General features: G+C 46.2%; 1 protein-coding gene across 4 annotated transcripts in view; it reads left to right on the top strand.

The window, feature by feature from the left end:
- Positions 1–21,012, top strand: part of fancd2 (FA complementation group D2) — a 120,107-nt gene that overhangs the window by 95,149 nt on the left and 3,946 nt on the right. For all 4 annotated transcript variants that reach the window (XM_038812302.1, XM_038812301.1, XM_038812303.1 and 1 more), the window contains 8 exons: positions 1,468–1,590; positions 2,556–2,649; positions 3,198–3,269; positions 3,900–3,938; positions 7,402–7,476; positions 10,447–10,521; positions 11,837–11,983; positions 14,018–14,104. In XM_038812302.1, the coding sequence (XP_038668230.1) occupies positions 1,468–1,590; positions 2,556–2,649; positions 3,198–3,269; positions 3,900–3,938; positions 7,402–7,476; positions 10,447–10,521; positions 11,837–11,983; positions 14,018–14,104 (712 nt within the window). The remainder of the gene's footprint in view (positions 1–1,467; positions 1,591–2,555; positions 2,650–3,197; positions 3,270–3,899; positions 3,939–7,401; positions 7,477–10,446; positions 10,522–11,836; positions 11,984–14,017; positions 14,105–21,012) is intronic.

The raw sequence follows: 21,012 nt of genomic DNA, 5'->3' as shown, positions 1-21,012 counted from the left end.
AACATTCTTCCTTGGATGAGTGCAGGTCCAACAATATTCAACACCATCCAGTACAAAGTAGCCTGCTTGATTGGCATTCCTTCCACCACCTTAAGCTTTCACTCCCTCCACCACTAACACACAAAGCAGACAGGAGTGTATACCGTTTATACAAGATGTGCTGCAGCAAATCGCCAAACTTCCTTCAACAGTACCTCCTGGTTGGTGCTATAGTAACACTGCTATCTGAGATCAGAAAATCAGTGTTCAACACTCTTAAGTAATAATCCAATTCCAACCAATCCATGGCATCTGTGGGCTTCAGTATATCATAGCAGCTTGTTTTTTTTCCCCCGACCAGTAAGAAGTCCCAAATACTCCAGACCTTTTCTCTACCTTTTTCATCTTTCTCTCATTTTAATAATCTTACAGGGATTAGCAATTTAGCCAGGTATAGCTACTTACAAGGCAGAACCACATTGTATCACCCTTTACCTCAGCATATTGATACATCAGTGTATTAGAACATAAGAACTAGGAGAATGAGTGGGTAATTCGGCCCTTCGAGCCGCTCTGCCAATCAATACGATCATGGCTGATCTCCTCTCAGCCTCAACTCCACTTTCCTGCCTGTTGCCATAACTAAAATCTGTCTATCTCCTCAAATTTACTCAACGTCCCGGCATCCACCACACTCTGGGTAGTGAATTCCACAGATTTAAGACCCTTTCAGAGAAGTAATTTCTCCTCATCTCTATTTTAAATCTGCTACCCCTATCCTAAAACTATGGCCTCTCGTTCTAGATTTCCCCACGAGAGGAATCAACTCTAGTTTGTCTCTAGTTTGTCAACATCTTTTATCATCTCGAGAGAGAGAGAGAGTATAGGCCTAAACTGCTCAATCTCTCTTCATCTCCGGAATCAATCTGGCATACCTCCTCTGAGCTGCTTCCAATACAACTACATTCCTCCGCAAACAAAGGACCAAAACGGTGCACAATGTTCCAGGTGTGGTCTCACCAATGGCTTGTACAGTTGCTGCAACACTTCCCTACTTTTATACTCTATCCCTTTAGTTATTGTGCCAGTGAGTCAGTGGCTATTTAGTTTTGGGCCCATAGAATACATTGGGACCAAGGAGTTAGTTTATTTATAGATGCGTGTTCTATAAATTTACTTTTGGCTGAAACATTCGTTGAAACTATGTTCAATGTGCTTTTTGTGATGTGTTGGCCATATATTTTCCAAAGCAAATAGAAGATTTTGGACACTGAATTACTCTATGTTACTCACACATTGCTGATTTGCTTTTAAATAGCTGCATTAACGGGCCCAGGGGAATGTTGTTTGCTTTTTCTCTTTTTCGAGGAAATGTTGTGTGGAGGGGAATGGAATAAAAGAGGTTTGTGAGTGATGTGAACTATTGCTCTGTTGGGTGAACATTTGAGTAAACTGATGGCTAAATTTTGTTTTTTGCCATGTTTGCAGCATTTACCTGAAGCATGCTGATGATGTGTTGAAATCTGTGGAGGAAATCGCTGGCGTGGGCATTCCTGAGCTGTTGAATTCGACCAAGGACGGAAGCTCACATACATTTCCAACACTGTCCAGGTGCGAATGGATTTTCAATTTTGCCAACATTTGCACTTTCGAAGCTATCGCGCCACCATTAGCTAATATCAGACCATTCAGCTCCCTGATGTTGCAATAGCTGAAAACACTCTCTTATCGCCCTCTCCGCCTTCTCCTCCAACCACCTCTGCTTAGTTAGCAGTTCTCAATTGGGGGAGTTAATTGCCTGCTACAATTGATCTCCATGCTCATAAGTACAGAGAGGGATGACAATTTTATTGCTTCCGATCCATTGTACAGTGTTACCTGCTTCAGGTTTCTGATGAAAACCATGTTGTCAGCTTAGTAACACTTGCTCTTTCCGGTCTCACCTGGGTGATGTACCCAAGAGCCAAAAGTGCCTTTAAAATTGAACCCCATTCTGAGTCAATGCCTCCAGCAACAAAAAAAAACGGGAGGGGAATATCAAATCGTACAAGCTAAGATGAAGCAACATGGTTTTGAGCAGAGGGATGGTAGAACTTTTTTTAAAATAAATTTAGAGTACCCAATTCATTTTTCCAATTAAGGGGCAATTTAACGTGGCCAATACACCTACCCTGCACATCTTTTGGGTTGTGGGGGTGAAACGCACACAAACACGGGGAGAATGTGCAAACTCCACAGACAGTGACCCAGAGCCGGGATCGAACCTGGGACCTCGGCGCCGTGAGGCAACAGGGCTAACCCACTGCGCCACCGTGCTGCCCTGGGATGGTAGAACTTAATCTTTCATTGCCTGTTGCCAGCACAATATTGTCCAATGCTGTGAATTATCTGTGGAATTGCTATGGGGATAGTTTGGTGACTGATGTGGAATGACCCAAGGAATATCTTGGCTGCCCTATTGAGGGATTAATGAACTGGGAAGTGGAGAAGATGACCAATCCAACGATGTTAACTAAGAAATTAAAGTTAGGAAAACTTGGCAAAACAGTGAAATTAACTGCTTAATTTCTCTACAGGCAAACGTTCCTGGTCTTCTACCGGGTGATGATGAGGGAATTGGACAAGTCAGTAAAGAGCATTTCAGCTGGCCTGCAGTCCGATCCGACTGAGGTAATGTTGATCTTTCGATATTCCATTACCTTGCAGCATTTCAGTTCTAATGTGGAATAAGACCTGTCACCGGTCGCAAAATGCAATCGATGAACATCAGTAGATCGTCTTTTAATAATGTCAAGGATTTCTGATTGACTTGAAATTCATAATACAGTCCAGGAATAATGCATGTCATGGAGAGGACATCAGGGAAGAGGGAAGAAACATTTTTAGTTGTCAACTTATTTGATGGGTACTTGATGTCTTGGATTCTGGATGAGACGTGCCTGCCTCCTTTATTTTTTGGTCAGTCTTCACCAGGTAGATATTGACAACTGAATAATTACCCAACCTGTTTATACAAAGATTTGGAACAATGGGCAAGACTAGTTGCACTTAACATGTGCAACATAAAAACTGCATTGGTGAACTTGGGAACTGCCATTGACGAGCAACGTGATATTATAAACTGACATGACATGGACTGGGGAAAAAGTTGTTGATGTTTTGATACATATTTATTTTTTTAAAGCCTTCTATTGTAACTGACCTATATTTGGTTTCAGGTGCAGACAGAGAAGCTGCTGCGATGGAATGTAGCTGTGCGGGATTTCCATATCCTAGTAAATCTCGTAAAGGTAACAAAGCGGTGTATTTTTTGATTACCCTTGCTTCGGTCCCACTGTCCTTCTGATAGGAACACAGGGCAAACAGTAGGCTGTTTAGCCTCTTGTGCCCGTTCTGTCATTCAGTGACCTAACTCCTTTCACTTGCCCTTTTCCATATCTCTTCGTATCTTTGGTTCACAAAAATCTATCCCCCTCGGTTTTAAAAATTGCACTTGAGCTGGCTTTAAAGAATTGCTTGCGGAAGGGAGTTCCAAACTTCTGCCACCCACCGTGTGTAGAACAGCTCCCTGACTTCACAGAGTAGTGTTGTGTTAAGACAGCACGTGGTTAAGCTCCTCCTTACCAGCGTCGCTGAACCACCTGTAAGGACATCCTTAAAAGATCTGAAGGATGTTCACTCCTGTTTTTCTCTTTACGCTGTATCACCTCCACCAGTGCAGGTGAGATCAAAGGCCTGAGGGAGTAGGAGATTGGAGCATTACTATGGTGCCACATGCTCATGCCTACAATAGGTTGCATAACAGCTGTCTGTTTATGCAGCTTTATATTGTGAACCCTTGTTTTAGTATATGTTGTTTGCATTGGTCATAGTTCAAAGAACTCTGTTCTTACATTAATTAATGTTTTCTAACCATACAGGTGTTTGACAGCAGACCTGTCTTGGCTGTTTGTCTCAAGGTAATCAACTTAAAAAATTGTTTTTGTTTGGCAATGATGGTTTTAATGTTTCTGTATAAAGAAAAATAATTTGTGTGGTATATTATTTCTTCGTTAAAACATCTCAAAGTGCTAATCCATTATAATGTAATCAATTTGTTCCTTGAAGTGGTACATTGTCTATCACGCAGGCAAAATCAATAGCTATTCCTCACCAGCAGCATCCTACAATATATGTTTAAGATACGTACACCTAAAGAGAATGTGCGTTATTAGGTGAGAGGAGACTGTTGACCAGGATACTGGAGAACTGTCGCTCTTCCTTGAATAGTGCCATTGTATTTTTAATATCTGCTTAAACAAATAGACAACACCTGAATTTAGCATTTCACGTGAACAATATGTGCCCACCTTAGCTTAGAGATAGCTGTTTTGCTCCCAGGTCTGAAGATTGGGGATGTAAATTGTACACAGAATTGAGCAGAAAATCTTGATGATGCTCTGTTGGAGAACCCAGGGAGTGCTGTGCTGTCAGCTGCACACTCTACACTCGGGGGCTTCAAGTCCCTCCACATTAACAGGCAAAGGCCAAGACGTCGGCCTCTTTCGCCCCCTGAACTCGCGGATCTTCCGACACTCCAAAGATCGCTACCTCCAGACTCGGCACTACCCGGGTTTTTAGTACCGTGGACATTGCCTCAGCAAAATCCTGCCAAACCCCTCTAAGCTTCGGGCATGCCCAAAACATGTGGACATGATTTGCTGGGCTTCCCGCGCACACCTTTCCTCAATCCCGAAGAATTTTCTCATCCTAGCCGCTGTCATGTGTGCCCGGTGGACTACCTTAAATTGTATCAGGCTAAGCCTGGCACATGAGGAGGTATTAATACTGCTTAGGGCATCCGCCCATAGCCCCGCCTCTATCTCTCCTCCTAGCCCGTCCTCCCACTTGCTCTTAAGCTCCTCCACCGGAGTTTCCTCCGCCTCCGAAAGCTTCTGGTAAATATCCGATACCTTCCCCTCTCCCACCCAGGTACTGGAAGCATGCTAGCATAGTGGTTAGCACAATTGCTTCACAGCTCCAGGGTCCCAGGTTCAATTCCCAGCTTGGGTCACTGTCTGTGCAGAGTCTGCACATTCTCCCTGTGACTGCGTGGGTTTCCCCCGGGTGCTCCGGTTTCCTCCCACAGTCCAAAGATGTGCAGGTTAGGTGGATTGGCCATGCTAAATTGTCCTTAGTGCCCAAAAACGTTGGGTGGGGTTACTGGGTTACAGCGATTGGTTGGAAGTGTGGACTTAAGTGGGGTGCTCTTTCCAAGGGCCGATGCAGACTTGATGGGCCGAATGGCCTCCTTCTGCACTGTAAGTTCTATGATTCTATGGAAACTGCTCTATCCTGTATCCCCGGTGGAGGCAGCAGCGGAAAGGCCGGCACCTGTTTTCTCAGGAAGTCTCGCACCTGCAAATACCTAAAACCATTCCCTGCTGGCAATTCAAATTCATCCTCCAAAGCTTTCAAGCTGGGAAAGCTCCTGACTATAAATAGATTCCCCCATCCTTCTAATTCCTGCCCTCTGCCAACTCCGGAACCCGCCATCTAGCCTACCCGGTACAAACCTGTGGTTATTATAAATCGGGGTCCAAATCGATGTTTCTTCCCCTCTCTTGTATCCTCCATTGCCCCCAGATCCTCAGAGCCGCAACTACCACCGGACTTGGAGAGTATTGGGCCGTCGAGAACAGCAGAGGTGCTGTTACCAATCCTCCCAAACTGGTGTCTTTACATGACGCCGCCTCCATCCGCTCCCATGCCGACCCCTCCCCTACTACCCACTTCCTAATCATGGCTATATTATCCGCCCAGTAGTAATTGCAGAAGTTCGGCAGCGCCAACCCACCCTCCCCCGACTGCGCTCCAGCAACACTTTATTCACTCGCGGCGTTTTACTCGCCCACACAAAGCCCAAAATAATCTTACTCACCCGCTTGAAAAAGGTCTTCGGGATGAAGATGGGGAGGCACTGAAAGACAAACAGAAATCTGGGGAGGACCGTCATTTTCCCATGGCACTATTGAAAGAGGAGCAGGGGATCTCGAGCTGAACTGGCCAAGATTTATTTCTCAAGCAACATCATTAAAACAAATAGTCTGGTCATTATCTGATTGCTGTCTGTGGACGCTGTGTGTAGATTGGCTTCCAAGTTTCCTACATCATTACTACAGTGACTGCACTTCAAATATACTTCACTAGCTGTAAAGCACTTTGGGCTGTCCTTGAGTAATGCAAAATGCGATATAAATGCAAATCTTTCCTTGTGCATCTTTAATAAAAATCCTTTCCGTAGTAATAGACTGATGTGTCAACCAGATTACAAGCTCATATCCATGACATTGAGATGTCTTTTGTCGTTCTGGTAATCACAAAACCCACGGGTGATGAAGTTCCGCAGTTTACAGAACGACAACCTTGCGGCTGTGATACTTAAAGCGTAATCTCTTTCCAAAGTTTACAGCCGTGTCAATGAAGCTGTTGAAAAGACTCATAAGGAAGTGGCTAGGATTTTACCCTTCATTTAATGAAACATTCAAGAGAATTGACCAACAAGAGTGTTGAGATATTTTGTTCTTTCTCCTCTCTGCCGCCCTGTAAATTAAAATTTAGGAGTTACTTTGCAAGGCCCGCCACACGATGGGTTCAGATGGAAGGGGCCTGTTGTTCCACTTGATCTTATTCTTCCAGAAAATCAATTCTGTAATTCTTCAATGGCCCCTTTCACCTCAATCTGAACAGGGAACAATTTAAGATTTTATGTGACACCACCCACACTCTCTACTATTCTGGAGTGTCAGCCTTGGTCCCGCCTCAAAACCATAGCCACCTTTTTATTAAAGGTAAGCTTGCTGATAATTGTGCAATTGGGACCACTAATAAATCTTTGTTGCCCGAAATGTAATGATCAAACTGGACATTGGGTGGCGGATGTGTTTAATACGAATGCCTCGCAGTAGTGACCCATGCTGCCAATAGTTCAAAAATAAAAGGAGAAAAGAAGTGAAGTATTCTAATCTTAACATCCAACAAATCAAGTTGTCTGAAACAAAAGATGGACATGTGTTCTGTAACATCCCAGTGCTAGTATTGAACCTGTTTTTAGAAGGATGGGCGGGCAGGATGCAATAACTGCTGTATCTTTCTATTACATAACCTATCTTCCTGCAACCCACGGAGGATAGTGATTGCTGATTACCCCTCATTGCGTGTGACCGAGACTTTGATTGTGGGGATTATGAAATTGGAATGTACTAACTGCTATTTGTAACTTATACCGGAATGCCAAAGTATGTTGCCATCAGGATGTCATAGATAACATCAAATTAAAGTCTGACTTTGCACATAATGTATAGTTTTAGAGAAATTATTTTAACAGAGATGGAATTGCTACAGTATTTTAGTGTAATGCATGGTTATATTTTTGTGATGCAGCATGGACGCCTTTTCATTGAATCGTTTCTTAAGCACGGCATGCCGCTCCTTGACAACAGCTTCAAGAAACACAGGGTATGAAATTCCAGACAAAATGCAAGTTTAATGGAAAATAAGTAGAAATGAAGAAGAAAGCCGCAATCTAAACAGTTGGTTTAGATGGTTGTGAATGTATTTTAATGGCGGACACTTTCAAAGAGGGTCAGAAGAGACCATGGGCAGGATTCTCCGACCCCCTGCCGGGTGGGAGAATTGCCGAGGGTCGGGGGGAATCCTGCTCCCGCCATCCTCCCAATTCCCCCCCCCCCCCCAAAAAAAACCGGCCCGGCGTGAGTCGCGCCGCCCGCCTCGGAGGATGGCGGGGTCTGGTGCGACTCAATGGGCACTGGGGTCACCTGAATTCTCCAGCCTGCGCCAGAGTCCCGCCGCCTGTAGCCAGTCCTGCCAGCGTAAGTTAGAGTCTGTCCCTTACCGGCGGGACCTGGCAGTGCGGGCAGGCTCCGGGGTTCCTGGGGGGTCGCGGGGGATCTGGCCCCAGGAGGTGCCCCCACGGTGGCCTGGCCCGCGGTCGGGGCCCACCGATCCGCGGGCGGGCCTGTGCCGTGGGGGCACTCTATTACTCCGCTTCGGCCACTGTGGTCCTCCGTGATGGCCGATGCGGAGACGAATCCTCCCACGCATGCGCGGGGATGACGCCAGCACGTGCTGCGCTCCTGCGCATGCGCCGACTCGCGCCGGCCGGCGGGGGCCCTTCGGCGCCGGTTGGCGTGGCACCAAGCCCCTATCCCGCTGGCCGGCAGGGCGCCAACCACTCCGGGGCGGGCCTAGCCCCTGAAGGTGCAGATTGGGGCGGCCTGACACCAGAGTGGTTCACGCCACTCCGTGCCACCCCCCCCCCCCCCCCGGCGCCCCGCCGGCTACGGGAGAATCCCGCCCCATATGTCCAAGAGACCACATTCTAAAGATATGCAGGGTAGGTGGATGGGTCATGTTAAATTGCCCCTTAAGGTTCAGGGGTGTGCAGGTTAGGTTACAGGGATAGGACAGGGTGACCGGGGAGTGCTTTTTCGCAGGGTTGGTGCAGACTCGATGAACCAGGTGGCCTCCTCCTGCACTGTAGGATTCTATGAATAAACAGAAATAGAAGTAATGCAAATCTGCACCTAATTAATTAGTTGCTAACTGAATTAAATAATTAAAGGACATTAACTCATATAAAGCCTAGGGTAGCATGGTGGCACAGGGGTTAGCATTGCAGCCTCGTGGCACCAAGGTCGCAGGTTCGATCCCAGCTCTGGGTCACTGTCCCTGTGGAGTTTGCACATTCTCCCCATGTATGCGTGGGTTTGGTCCCCGCAACCCAAAGATGTGCAGGGTAGGTGGATTGGCCATGCTAAATTGCCCCTTAATTGGAAAAATTGAATAGGGTACTCTAAATTTTTTTTAAAACTTGTTTAAAGCCTTGCATAATCGCAGGAAGCCCCGAGGTGTTTTTACAGACAATTAGGTGCATTTAAAATGTCGCCATTGTTGTAGAGTAGGAAATGTGGTGACCAATTTGCACACAGCAAGCTCCCACAAACAGCAGTGAAACAATGACTCAATAATCTGTTATGATGATGTTGATTGAGGGTTAAATATCTACTAAGATACTGCAGAGACAACCCGTGCTTCCCTTCGAAATAGTATCATGGGATCTTTCACATCTTCCTGAGAGGCAGTTAGGACCTCGGTGTAATACCTCGGGCGTGATTCTCCGCTCCCCACGCCGCGTGGGAGAATCGCGGGAGGGCCCCCCGACAAATTTCACGCGCCCCCCACGATTCCACCACCCCCCCCCCCCCCAGCGGAAGAATCGCTGCTTGCCGTTTTTCACAACGACTGCCGATTCTCCGACCCGGATGGGCCGAGCGGCCTGCCATTCGCGACCGTTTCACGACGGCGGCAACCACACCCGGTCGCTGCCGTCGTGAAACGGGTGTGGAGATGCCCGTTTGGGGCTTGTAGGGGTCCTGGTGGGGAATGAGCACCACGACTGTTCGGGAGGGGACAGGCCCGCGATCGGTGCTCACCGATCGTCGGGCCGGCGTCTCAATCGGACGCGCTATTTCACCTCCGCTGCCCCGCAAGATCAAGCCGCCACGTCTTGCGGGGTGGCTGAGGGGAAAGAAGGCCACCGCGCATGCGCGGGTCCGAGCTGTCAGCGTCGGCCGAGTTCACGACGGTCCTCCCGATTTTTCCCGGGAGCAGAGAATTCTGCCCCTCATCTGAAAGAGGATACCTCAACTGCGCAGAACGCTGTCAGAACTCAGTATGAATTGCACACTCATGTTTCTGCAGTGGGACTGTAACCCATAATCTTTTTGACTTGGAAATGAGAGCTCTGCCTTTGAGGCCAGGTTGACACATACATTCTGAGAGTTGAAGTAATGGAGATGGTGAGGATTGAATCTGGAGTTCATGCATGCAGTGGTCAATGCATATATGCCGAGGAAATTAATAGACAAAACTACATGTTCAATTAGGCAATAAATAACCATCTCTACACCACATCAAAAAGTAGAATTGAAGAAATGTTTAGAATGACTATGTTTTTCTATTTTACATCTCCACTGTTTCAATTTTAATGTACCGTTCCCTCAGCCGGGAATCGGGCAAGAAAATTGCTTCGGGCATCTGACAATGCTACTCTGTAGTGGTCTGCTTGGAGCAAAGTGGTGCAGATATCCTTGTGCCCCTGTCGGAAGTGCCTCTTATCTGGAGTTATGAACCATGTACAAACTCAGTTGAAGTGACTGTGTTGCCTCATTGTGCTGCTGCAGAACTTCTCTTGCATTTGGAATGACTAAAACGTCTCTTGGCTCGTATTTTGATTTTATGCAAGAGTTTTACCGTAGCGTAGAGGTGAGGAGATCAGGGGAGTGATGTTACAAGTTCACTTTCAGAATGCTTTTTCTTTATTAAATTAGAACAACTTTGATTTTTTTTTTCTTGCCATAACTGTAGCCCGTGGACTGAAACTATTCTCTATTTTTCTCCTGCAAGGAGGATGCCCAGAGCCTGCTGAAAACCCTACAGCTGAGCACTCGTCAGTTGCACCATATGTGTGGACATACCAAGGTATGACTGTAACACCAAGATGGTTAAAGTTTGAAATAGACCATATCGATGAGCCTTCTTGTTACAAATTTGAGGTGCCAGATTGGTATTGCCAGGAGTCAGGGACTGCAGCTGCTTAGAAACACCTGCCAAATGTGCCCAAGAGTGGACTTAGTTTGAAGTCCACTGAAGCGCATCTCTCCCCTATATCTCTGCATTTGGAATGACAGAACCCATTTAATTGAGAATGCGTTTTGCCAGGGAAGACCAAGTTTACATCCAGTTATTCTGGATTGAAATTCAGCTCCTGAATAGTGAAAGAAGTTTCCATATCAACTTTGCCACATGCAGAAGCAGCACAGTGGTGCAGTGGTTAGCACTGCTGCCTCACGCCGCTGAGGATACGGGTTCGATCCTGGCCCCGGGTCACTGTCCATGTGGAGTTTGCATATTCTCCCCGTGTCTGGGTGGTATCACTCTCACACCCCAAAGATGTGCCGAGCAGGTGGATTGGCCACGCTAAATTGCTCCCTAATTGGAAAAAAAAAATTATTGGGTACTCTAAAAGAAAAAGAAAAAAAAAACATTTTTTAAACTTTGCCACCATCATAGTGAAAGTTATTGTAAACACGTCATCTTTGGCGCTGGATGGGGAAGAGCTCAGTATGGACCCAGGATTGTTCAAATTTTGGCAGTGAATAGATTTTCTGAAATGCAGTTGAGAAATGCGAATAATACATATTGATGGTGTTAACATAGTTGGTGTTGCATTATAATGAGTAAATACATTTTTGTACCTATATTAAAAAAAATGTTCTAGCAGACTAAACATTTGCTGTCACCATATTGGATGCCTGCAATTGACAAGAAATTGGAATATTGTGGTGGATAAACCACAAGTAAATTGTGGCCGCATTAACCTCGATTTTCCAGTCCGTCTTCGTTTTATGTCAGTGGTCATTTTTGAGTGAAGTTGTAACGTGCATCAGAAAATCCAGTCTATTTGGAAGGGGTAATTTAATTAGACGTCTGTACAGCATCTCGTTGAAGAGGAGATCCATCTCGAGATAATGGTGAGAATCTAGTTGACGTTTTCAAGAGGTGTGCAAGAATTGTAGCTGAAAACACGCGGGCCTTATGATGAAGATACCCCAAAAATGGGAGTGTGAAATGAATTTGTAGGTTATAGAGAATGGGAAGTGAAAATGAGGTCATTTATATTGTCAGAGCTTTCAGATGCTTTTGACTGTACTATCAATCAGGAGTGCATGGACTTTGCTGGGCTTTGCTGTCAATTAAATATCTTTCTCCCTCTCTCTTCTGGATTGATTTGTAGCTCAACCAGGACACCAATCTGACCAATCATGTCCCACCATTGAAGAGGCTGTTGGAATTATTTGTGTGTCGAGTTAAAGCAATGTTAACCATCAACAAATGCCAGGTGGCATTCTGGCTGGGAAACCTCAAAAACAGAGACCTGCAGGTGACTATAAACATTTATGTTTGTACGTTTAACAGAGTGCAGTGATGCATTGTGTTGCACGCTTATCAGTTTGTCTCATATTTGCCATATTTTTGGCTTCAGAAATTGCAGGGCTTAGAGGGTTGGGCTCGACTCGTTCCTCCGAAGCCATAACAATTCCCTCCTGCACAGCCCTCCCTCCTTCTGGATTCTGTTGATATGCAGGAATGATCCCATCCGCTGTGGCTCAGTAATGGCAACAGTCTGAGTCAGAAAGTTGTAGGTCCCGGCCGCACTCCAGAGACTGCAGCACAAAGATCTCGGCTGTCACTGAGGGAATGCTGCACTACTGGAGGTGGTGTCTTTCAAATGAGAGGCCCTGTCTGTCCTCTGAGGTGAATATAAAGGATGCCATGGCATCGTCGAAGAAGAGCAAGGGGGTCATTCTTCATGACCTGCGATATTTTATCCCTCAATACAAGCAGATTATCATCACATTTCTGTCTGTGGGAATTGGCTGCAAAACACTTTGGGATGTGTTCTGTTCCAGCTCGTTATTTTCAAAGAGCTTTACAATAATGAATTCCTTGCACCTTTCAATATTAATTTTCCCTAAGTCTGCAGGTTTTATTTAACATCTCGGGATCACATAACCTAGTTACTAGTGCCTCACCTTGTGTTTTATTCTTTGCAGCCTTGATAGTTACTTAATGAGCAGTTCCAATTCCATTCCCCCCCCCCCCCACACAACTAAAAAGATGGGGAGAAAAATGAAATGAAAATCGCTTATTGTCACAAGTAGGCTTCAAATGAAGTTACTGTGAAAAGCCCTTAGTCGCCACATTCCAGCGCCTGTTCGAGGAGGCTGGTACGGGAATTGAACCGTGCTGCTGGCCTGCCTTGGTTTGCTTTCAAAACCAGCAATTTAACCCTGTGCTAAACCAGCCCTTACCCGAGATTCTCAATTTTAATTAAGACCCTTAATGTTCAATATCAGGATCAGTACTGGTCTGGAATTGGCTGCTACAGTGTCCTTGACACTCTTGTTATTGGACACTCCAGATGTGTAACAGTGCGGCAACTAATGATTGAAAATATCTTGTAATAAAAACAGAAAATGCTGAGAAACCTCAGCAAGTCTGGCAGCATTTGCGGAGAGAAACAGTTAACGTTTTGAGTCCAATATAACAATGTCATGTGGAACTTGAAATATTAACTCTCTTACCCTCACCAAAGATGCTGCTGAGTGTTTTCCAGCATTTTCTGGTCATATTTCAGATTCCCAGCATCTGCAGTATTTTACTTTTCTGAAAATATCTTGTGTTGTGCATAGTCAGGTGAGGGGCTAAATTACCACCATCACTACCGCACCTCCAGTTATGGTGGTCGCTGCAACCCTTCAATGTACCGGGTGAAGTTAAATTTTTATTAAAGCAGCTTAGTTAGTAGGACATAGGTAGAAAGTGACTGCTTGATGCTGGATGGGTGGAGGGGGCGAGTGCAGCCGGCATGACGTGGGGGGAGATGAAGCTGAATGTTTGTGTTTCACGTCAGAAATTCAGAGCAAATCCAGGAATGGGTGAAATCGTGTTGCTTTCATACCTGTCCTGGTGACTTGTTACAGAGCAACAATCGGGCGGCACGGCAGCACAATGGTTAGCACTGTGGCTTCACAGCAGCATGGACCCGGGTTTGACCATGGCTTGGGTCACTGTCTGCGGGGCCTGCACGTTCTCCTTGTGTCTGCGTGGGTTTCCTCCGAATGCACCGGTTTCCTCCCACAAGTCCCGAAAGACGTGCCGTTAGGTAATTTGGACATCTGAATTCTCCCTCAGTGTACCCGAACAGGTGCGGAGTGTGGCGACCAGGGGCTTTTCACAGTAACTTCATTGTAGTGTTAATGTAAGCCTACTTGTGACAATAAAGATTATTATTATATATTATCCTTATCAACTCAGTAGACATTGTGTGCATGTTTGTTTTGAGCAACGTTTCAGAGTGAAGTCTTCGCTGGAGCAGAGTGAATAATTCAGCAGTTCTGTTGTTTTCACGCAGGGAGGAGAGATTCTGTCCCAGGCAGAATCCCAACAGGAAAGTGGGGATGATGAAGAATCCGAGTTACCCGAAGATAATGCAGAAGAGGTAAGCTCTGCGAGAGTGTTGGTCACAGTAAAATCACTTGCTGTGACTATAGAAGAAACTCTCCACTAACAACAACTTGCATCTCTATAGCACCTTTAACATAAAACCCCAGGATACTTTACCAGAACTTTAAAATTTGACACCAAGCCACATATGGCGCTATTAAGACAGCTGGTACATAACTTGGACAAAGAGATAGGTTTTAAGAAATGTCTTAAGGGTAAAAAAGAGAAATGGAGAGGTTTGGGGAGGGAAATTCCAGAGCTTAACACCAAGGCTTCCGAAAGGACAGTTAAAATCAGGATGAGGAATTTGAAAACAAAGAGAAGAATTTTAAAATCGAGGCAGTGTAGATCAGTGAGCACATGTGATGATAGGTGATTGGCACATGGTACATGTAACAACACAGGCACAATGTTTTGGATGATTCCAAGTTGCAGTGGGAAGAATTTGAGACGCCTGTCAGTAATGTGTTGGAATAGTCAAGTCTTGAGGTAACAATAGCACAGGTGAGGGTTTCAGCAGCACAGAGCAGAGGCAGGGGTGGAGCAATATCATGGAGATGGAAGTAGGCAATCTTAGTGATGGCCCGCTTATGTGGTCAGGAGCTCATCTTCGGATCATTTGTGACTCCAAGGGTGCGAGCAGTCTGGTGCAACCTCAGCCTGTTGCCTGGGGGAAAGCTGGAATCGCTAGTTTGGGAATGGGCTTTTAGAGCAAGGACAGAAGATCTTCTCAATTTTTAGTTGAGGTAAATTTCTGCTCATCCCGTAAGGAATGTCAGACAAACAGTCAAGGCTGACGCGGTAGAGCTGGATGTCATCGGCGTTCCTGTGAAAACTAACACTTTTCAGATGTTGCAGAGGTGTAGCAAATAGATAAGAAATACTGGGGGAGGACATGCACATCAGAGCATAATTGGGCAAAAAAGCCATTCAAGTAATCCCTCCGACTACGAATTTAAAAATACAACAGAACTAGGAGAGTTAAGTCCCACTCAACTAGACAGTGATGGAGAGTGCGTGCGGTCAACCTTTTCAAAGATCTAGAAGGATAAGGAGCAATAGTTTAACTTTATCGAATTTAATTTGTTATTTTGGGAGCTATTTCGGTACTGTTGCAAGGGTATTGTAGGGATTCAAGGATGGAGTTACAGAACAAGTGGTTGTAGATCTGAAGTGAAAGAACTGTTAACATTATCAGCTAACGGACTTCCGGTGACGGTGGGCGGGAGGCAGCTGCACAATGGAGGGCTCCTGTTCGGGAACGGCACTTTCGGGGCTTTAAGCCCGGTCCCAGGGTCCACGGAGCCGTCAAAAGCAGGGAGAAGGCACAGAGGAGGCACAGTGAAGGCACAGTAAAGAAAATAAAGAAAAGTCCAAAGATGTGCGGGTTAGGTGGATTGGCCATGCTAAATTGCCCGTAATGTCCTAAAAAGTAAGGTTAAGGGTGGGGTTGTTGGGTTACGGGTATAGGGTGGATACGTGGGTTTGAGTAGGGTGATCATTGCTCGGCACAACATCGAGGGCCGAAGGGCCTGTTCTGTGCTGTACTGTTCTATGTTCTATGTAAAAATGTCGAGGGTGAGCAAAAAAAAGCCATTAAAAAAAACAGCTGAAGGTCTGTCGGGGAGTGGAAAGGTCACCGCGGGGTCGCCAAGGAAAATGGAGGCTGGAGCACCAGGGGAGGCCGCATTGCATACGGCTGAAGAAATGACTACGGTAATGGCTGCAGAATTCGAAAGGCAGTTTACAAAATGCATGGGGACAATGAGGAAGGAGATGAGGGAGGCTTTGAGTGTGCTGGTGGAGGATGCGATTTCCCCGGTGACGACGGCGGTGGCGAGCGCAGTGGCGGAGGTGCGGGAGCAAGGGGAGGCACTGAAGGAAGTGGAGGAGACATTATTGCAGCACGGTGATCAACTCGCCTCGATGGGGAAGGAGATGCGGAAGGTGATAGAGATTAACAAGGATCTGCGAGGAAAAATGGAAGACCTGGAAAACAGATTCGGGCGACAGAATTTGAGGATTGTGGGGCTGCCCAAAGGAGTTGAAGGGCCGAGGCCGACTGAGTATTTTGCCGCGATGCTGGCAAAACTATTGGGGGAGGGGGAGGATCCCTCCCGATATGAACTGGAACGGGCTCATTGGTCGTGAGGGCCTGTACCAAAGGCGAGTGAGCTGCCAAGGGTAGTGACTCTGTGCTTCCGTAGGTACAGTGTGAAAGAGAAGTTCCTGTGCTGGGCCAAGCAGAAGCGGGTGGTGCAGTGGGCTGGAGCTGGTATACGTGTATACCAGGACTTTACGGTGGACCTGGCGAGGAGGCTTCAACCGGGTGAAGAGGGCACTGTACATTAGCAAGGTGCAGTGCGACATTGTATATCCAGCGAAGCTGAGGGTGACTTACAAGCTCAAGGACTTTTATTTTGGAACGATGGAAGCAGCGGAGGAGTTTGCGAAGGCAGAAGGACTGTGGCAGAACTGAGAAATTGCCATGTGCCGATGTAACCTCATGACTGTATTTTCTTCTTCTTTGTTTCACTGCGTGAGGGTGTATGGGCTAAAGGAGCCAATGTTGGATATATTTGGACAAGGGAAGTGATGGGACTTTCACTCGAAGTGAGGGCTCTTTGGGGGGTAGGTGGATATGCGGGGCTTGTGTGCTAAAAGGGGATTTCTGGGCTTTCCTAGGGCCGGGGAAAGGGACCCGAGCGGGGGCCGCCACGCTGGCCGGTTTGAACCGGCCAGTGAACGGGAGTGAGGTGGGGGGAAGGGCTGCGGCCATCAGAGCCTGGCAGAACAGGGTCCGAGGGGTCTAGCTGGGGTGGAAAGTTGGGGGGGAAGTAACCGAGGTTGGGGGGAGGAGTTTTACAAGAGGCAGTGGTTTACAACTCTTGGGTATCATGTACGGCACTCTTTCAGAGGTTGGATGGCATTGAGTGTAGGAAGGGGGGGGCGGTGGGGGGAGTGGACTCTCTAGGTTAATGGTGACCATGGACTCTTTTTGTCTTTTTCTCCATTGTTTTTTGTTTCCACCGTGGGAGGGTTTGTTTTATTGGATGCATATATTGACAGGTGGGCCGTTGTTTGGGGTGGTGGGAGGGTGGGATCGTTGTTATTGTTAAGGGGATTGATTTTGTATTTATTTCCGTTTACTGTCTGTGGGTGGGGTGTAAAATTTGAAGGAAAATGTGAAAATGGAGAATAAAAACATTTAAAAAAAACATTATCAGCTAACAGGGCAGCATGGTGGCACAGTGGTTAGCACTTATTACACTTGTCCTATTCAAGTCATATATTGAATCAGATGATGTGAAAGAGTTCGAACCAATTAATACTTTGGCAATCAGATCATAATTCAGTCAGTCGAGTCCAAAGATTTGTATTTGTGATCATGGATAACAGGGAGCAAATTCTAAAAGTTCAGGTGGTGCCTTAAACATATGAGAATGGGTCATATCAGCTAGCTGCTTCATCCAAGAATAATGCTAAAAATTAACTCCCCCAATTGGTCTGTAGATAAATAAGCCCTATAATGAGATAATAGACATTACGAGCCATGGTGACCTTGACCTTTGGTCATCATTTTAACTGCTCTCAACCAGGTAACGATGTGAACACTCTACTGGTTTCAGTCTTTACCCATGAGGAAGTAGAATGATGCAGGTTCTTGTGTATGATTTCCATCAATATTTATGGTTCTCATCTCGACTATGTTTGGAAGGGAAGTGTCAAGGAGTGGCTATTTATTTACATGTAGAGAGGAAGGGACAATCACACTGGGGAATTATATATTCCAAAGAGCGACAGTCAGGAAAACACGGACGCTGAAGATCGGGTCTCAGTCCCTTTTATTTTGCCTGAATATTTCCAGGACTTTGCCTGAACTGCAGAGCTAATGAGATGGGGGCAGCACGGTAGCATTGTGGATAGCACAATGGCTTCACAGCTCCAGGGTCCCAGGTTCAATTCCGGCTTGGGTCACTGTCTGTGCGGAGTCTGCACATCCTCCCCGTGTGTGCGTGGGTTTCCTCCGGGTGCTCCGGTTTCCTCCCACAGTCCAAAGATGTGCAGGTTAGGTGGATTGGCCATGATAAATTGCCCTTAGTGTCCAAAATTGCCCTTATTGTTGGGTGGGGTTATTGGGATAGGGTGGTGTTGAACTTGGGTAGGGTGCTCTTTCCAAGAGCCGGTGCAGACTCGATGGGCCAAATGGCCTCCTTCTGCACGGTAAATTCTAAGATCCCCTGCCTTCCATCTCAGTTTCCTGCACTTTTTTTCCAAAATAGGGGTAAAAGTCGGCCAATGGTCCCCTCGAGCCTGCTCTGCCATTCAATAAGATTATGGCTGATCTGTAGAGGTGTGAAGATAGGCTTGTTTGTGCCTAGCATTTCTTCAGAGGAGAAGCCAAAGAGAGAAGATCAAAAGTGGGTAGGATTCTCTTTCTTAGGCGACCACTAGTTTTTAGGGCCTTGCAACATCGTGGCATGTTGATTTCCAACAATAACTAGAAGGTCCTGAGACCAACAGTCAGCGCCACTGAACTTTACTCCCGTTTTCTGGCTTAAGGCTCTGCTGACACATGCCTGCACTGGGCTGCAGTTGGGCCGCGCCTCACCCTGGACAGCAAAATGACCATCAGTGCGAGGAGATCAGGGAAATCCGAGAAAGGTGCCTTGGCCTTTTGTGTAACGACTGTAGTGAAATAGTCTTGTCAGTAAAGCTTGCACCTGAATATTTGACGTTTCAATCAGGAAAAAAAAAGGCATTCGTTTATGTAAAGGTTTACAATTGGGGGAAGGGTAAATACAATGCTGTCAGACAAGAATTGAAGTGCATAAGTTGGGAACATAGGCTGTCAGGGAAGGACACAAGTGAAATGTGGAACTTGTTCAAGGAACAGGTACTACGTGCCTTTGATATGTATGTCCCTGTCAGGCAGGGAAGAGATGGTCAAGTGAGGGAACCATGGTTGACAAGAGAGGTTGAATGTCTTGTTAAGAGGAAGAAGGAGACTTATGTAAGGCTGAGGAAACAAGGTTCAGACAGGGCGCTGGAGGGATACAAGATAGTCAGGAGGGAACTGAAGAAAGGGATTAGGAGAGCTAAGAGAGGGCATGAAAAATCTTTGGCGGGTAGGATCAAGGAAAATCCCAATGCCTTTTACACATATATGTAAGAAATATGAGAATGACTAGAGCGAGGGTAGGTCTGATCAAGGACAGTAGCAGGAGATTGTGTATTGAGTTTGAAGAGATAGGAGAGGTCTTGAACGAGTACTTTTCTTCAGTATTTACAAACGAGAGGGGCCATATTGTTGAAGAGGACAGTGTGAAACAGACTGGTAAGCTCGAGGAGATACTTGTTAGGAAGGAAGATGTGTTGGGCATTTTGAAAAACTTGAGGATAGACAAGTCCCCCGGGCCTGACGGGAAATATCCAAGGATTCTACGGGAAGCAAGAAATGAAATTGCAGAGCCGTTGGCAATGATCTTTTCGTCCTCACTGTCAACAGGGGTGGTACCAGAGGATTGGAGAGTGGCAAATGTCGTGCCCCTGTTCAAAAAAGGGAATGGGGTAACCCTGGGAATTACAGGCCAGTTAGTCTTACTTCGGTGGTAGGCAAAGTAATGGAAAGGGTACTGAGGGATAGGATTTCTGAGCATCTGGAAAAACACTGCTTGATTAGGGATAGTCAGCACGGATTTGTGAGGGGTAGGTCTTGCCTTACAAGTCTTATTGAATTCTTTGAGGAGGTGACCAAGCATGTGGATGAAGGTAAAGCAGTAGATGTAGTGTACATGGATTTTAGTAAGGCATTTGATAAGGTTCCCCATGCTAGGCTTATTCAGAAAATAAGGAGGCATGGGATAGTGGGAAATTCGGCCAGTTGGATAACGAACTGACTAACCAGTAGAAGTCAGAGAGTGGTGGTGGAATGGCAAATATTCAGCCTGGAGCTCAGTTACCAGTGGCGTACCACAGGGATCAGTTCTGGGTCCTCTGCTGTTTGTGATTTTCATTCATGATTTGGATGAGGGAATTGAAGGGTGGGTCAGTAAATTTGCAGATGATACGAAGATTGGTGGAGTTGTGGATAGTGCGGAGGGCTGTTGTCGGCTTCAAAGAGACATAGATAGGATGCAGAGCTGGGCTGAGAAGTGGCAGATGGAGTTGAACCCTGGCAAGTGTGAGGTTGTCCATTTTGGAAGGACAAATATGAATGCGGAATACAGGGTTAACGGTAGGGTTCTTGGCAATGTGGAGGAGCAGAGAGATCTTGGGGTCTATGTTCATAGATCTTTGAAAGTTGCCACTCAAGTGGATAGAGCTGTGAAGAAGACCTATGGTGTGCTAGCGTTCATTAACAGAGGGATTGAATTTAAGAGCCGTGAGGTGATGATGCAGCTGTACAAAACCTTGGTACGGCCACATTTGGAGTACTGTGTGCAGTTCTGGTCATCTCATTTTAGGAAGGATGTGGAAGCTTTGGAAAAGATGCAAAGGAGATTTACCAGGTCTTACAAGGAAAGGTTGAGGGTGCTAGGCCTTTTCTCATTAGAATGGAGAAGGATGAGGGGTGACTTGATAGAGGTTTATAAGATGATCAGGTGAATAGATAGAGTGGACAGTCAGAGACTTTTTCCCCGGGTGGAACAAACCATTACAAGGGGACATAAATTTAAGGTGAATGGTCGAAGATATAGGGGGGATGTCAGAGGTAGGTTCTTTACCCAGAGAGTAGTGGGGGCATGGAATGCACTGCCTGTAGAAGTAGTTGAGTCGGAAACACTAGGGACCTTCAAGCGGCTATTGGATAGGTACATGGATTATGGTAGAATAATGGAGTGTAGATTAATTTGTTCTTGAGGGCAGCACGGTAGCATTGTGGATAGCACACTTGCTTCA

The sequence above is a fragment of the Scyliorhinus canicula genome, chromosome 11 (genome assembly GCF_902713615.1).
Source record: "Scyliorhinus canicula chromosome 11, sScyCan1.1, whole genome shotgun sequence".
Lineage (NCBI taxonomy): Eukaryota > Metazoa > Chordata > Chondrichthyes > Carcharhiniformes > Scyliorhinidae > Scyliorhinus > Scyliorhinus canicula.
The sequence above is the reverse complement of the archived record's forward strand: the minus strand, read 5'-3'. Positions and strand labels throughout refer to the sequence as shown.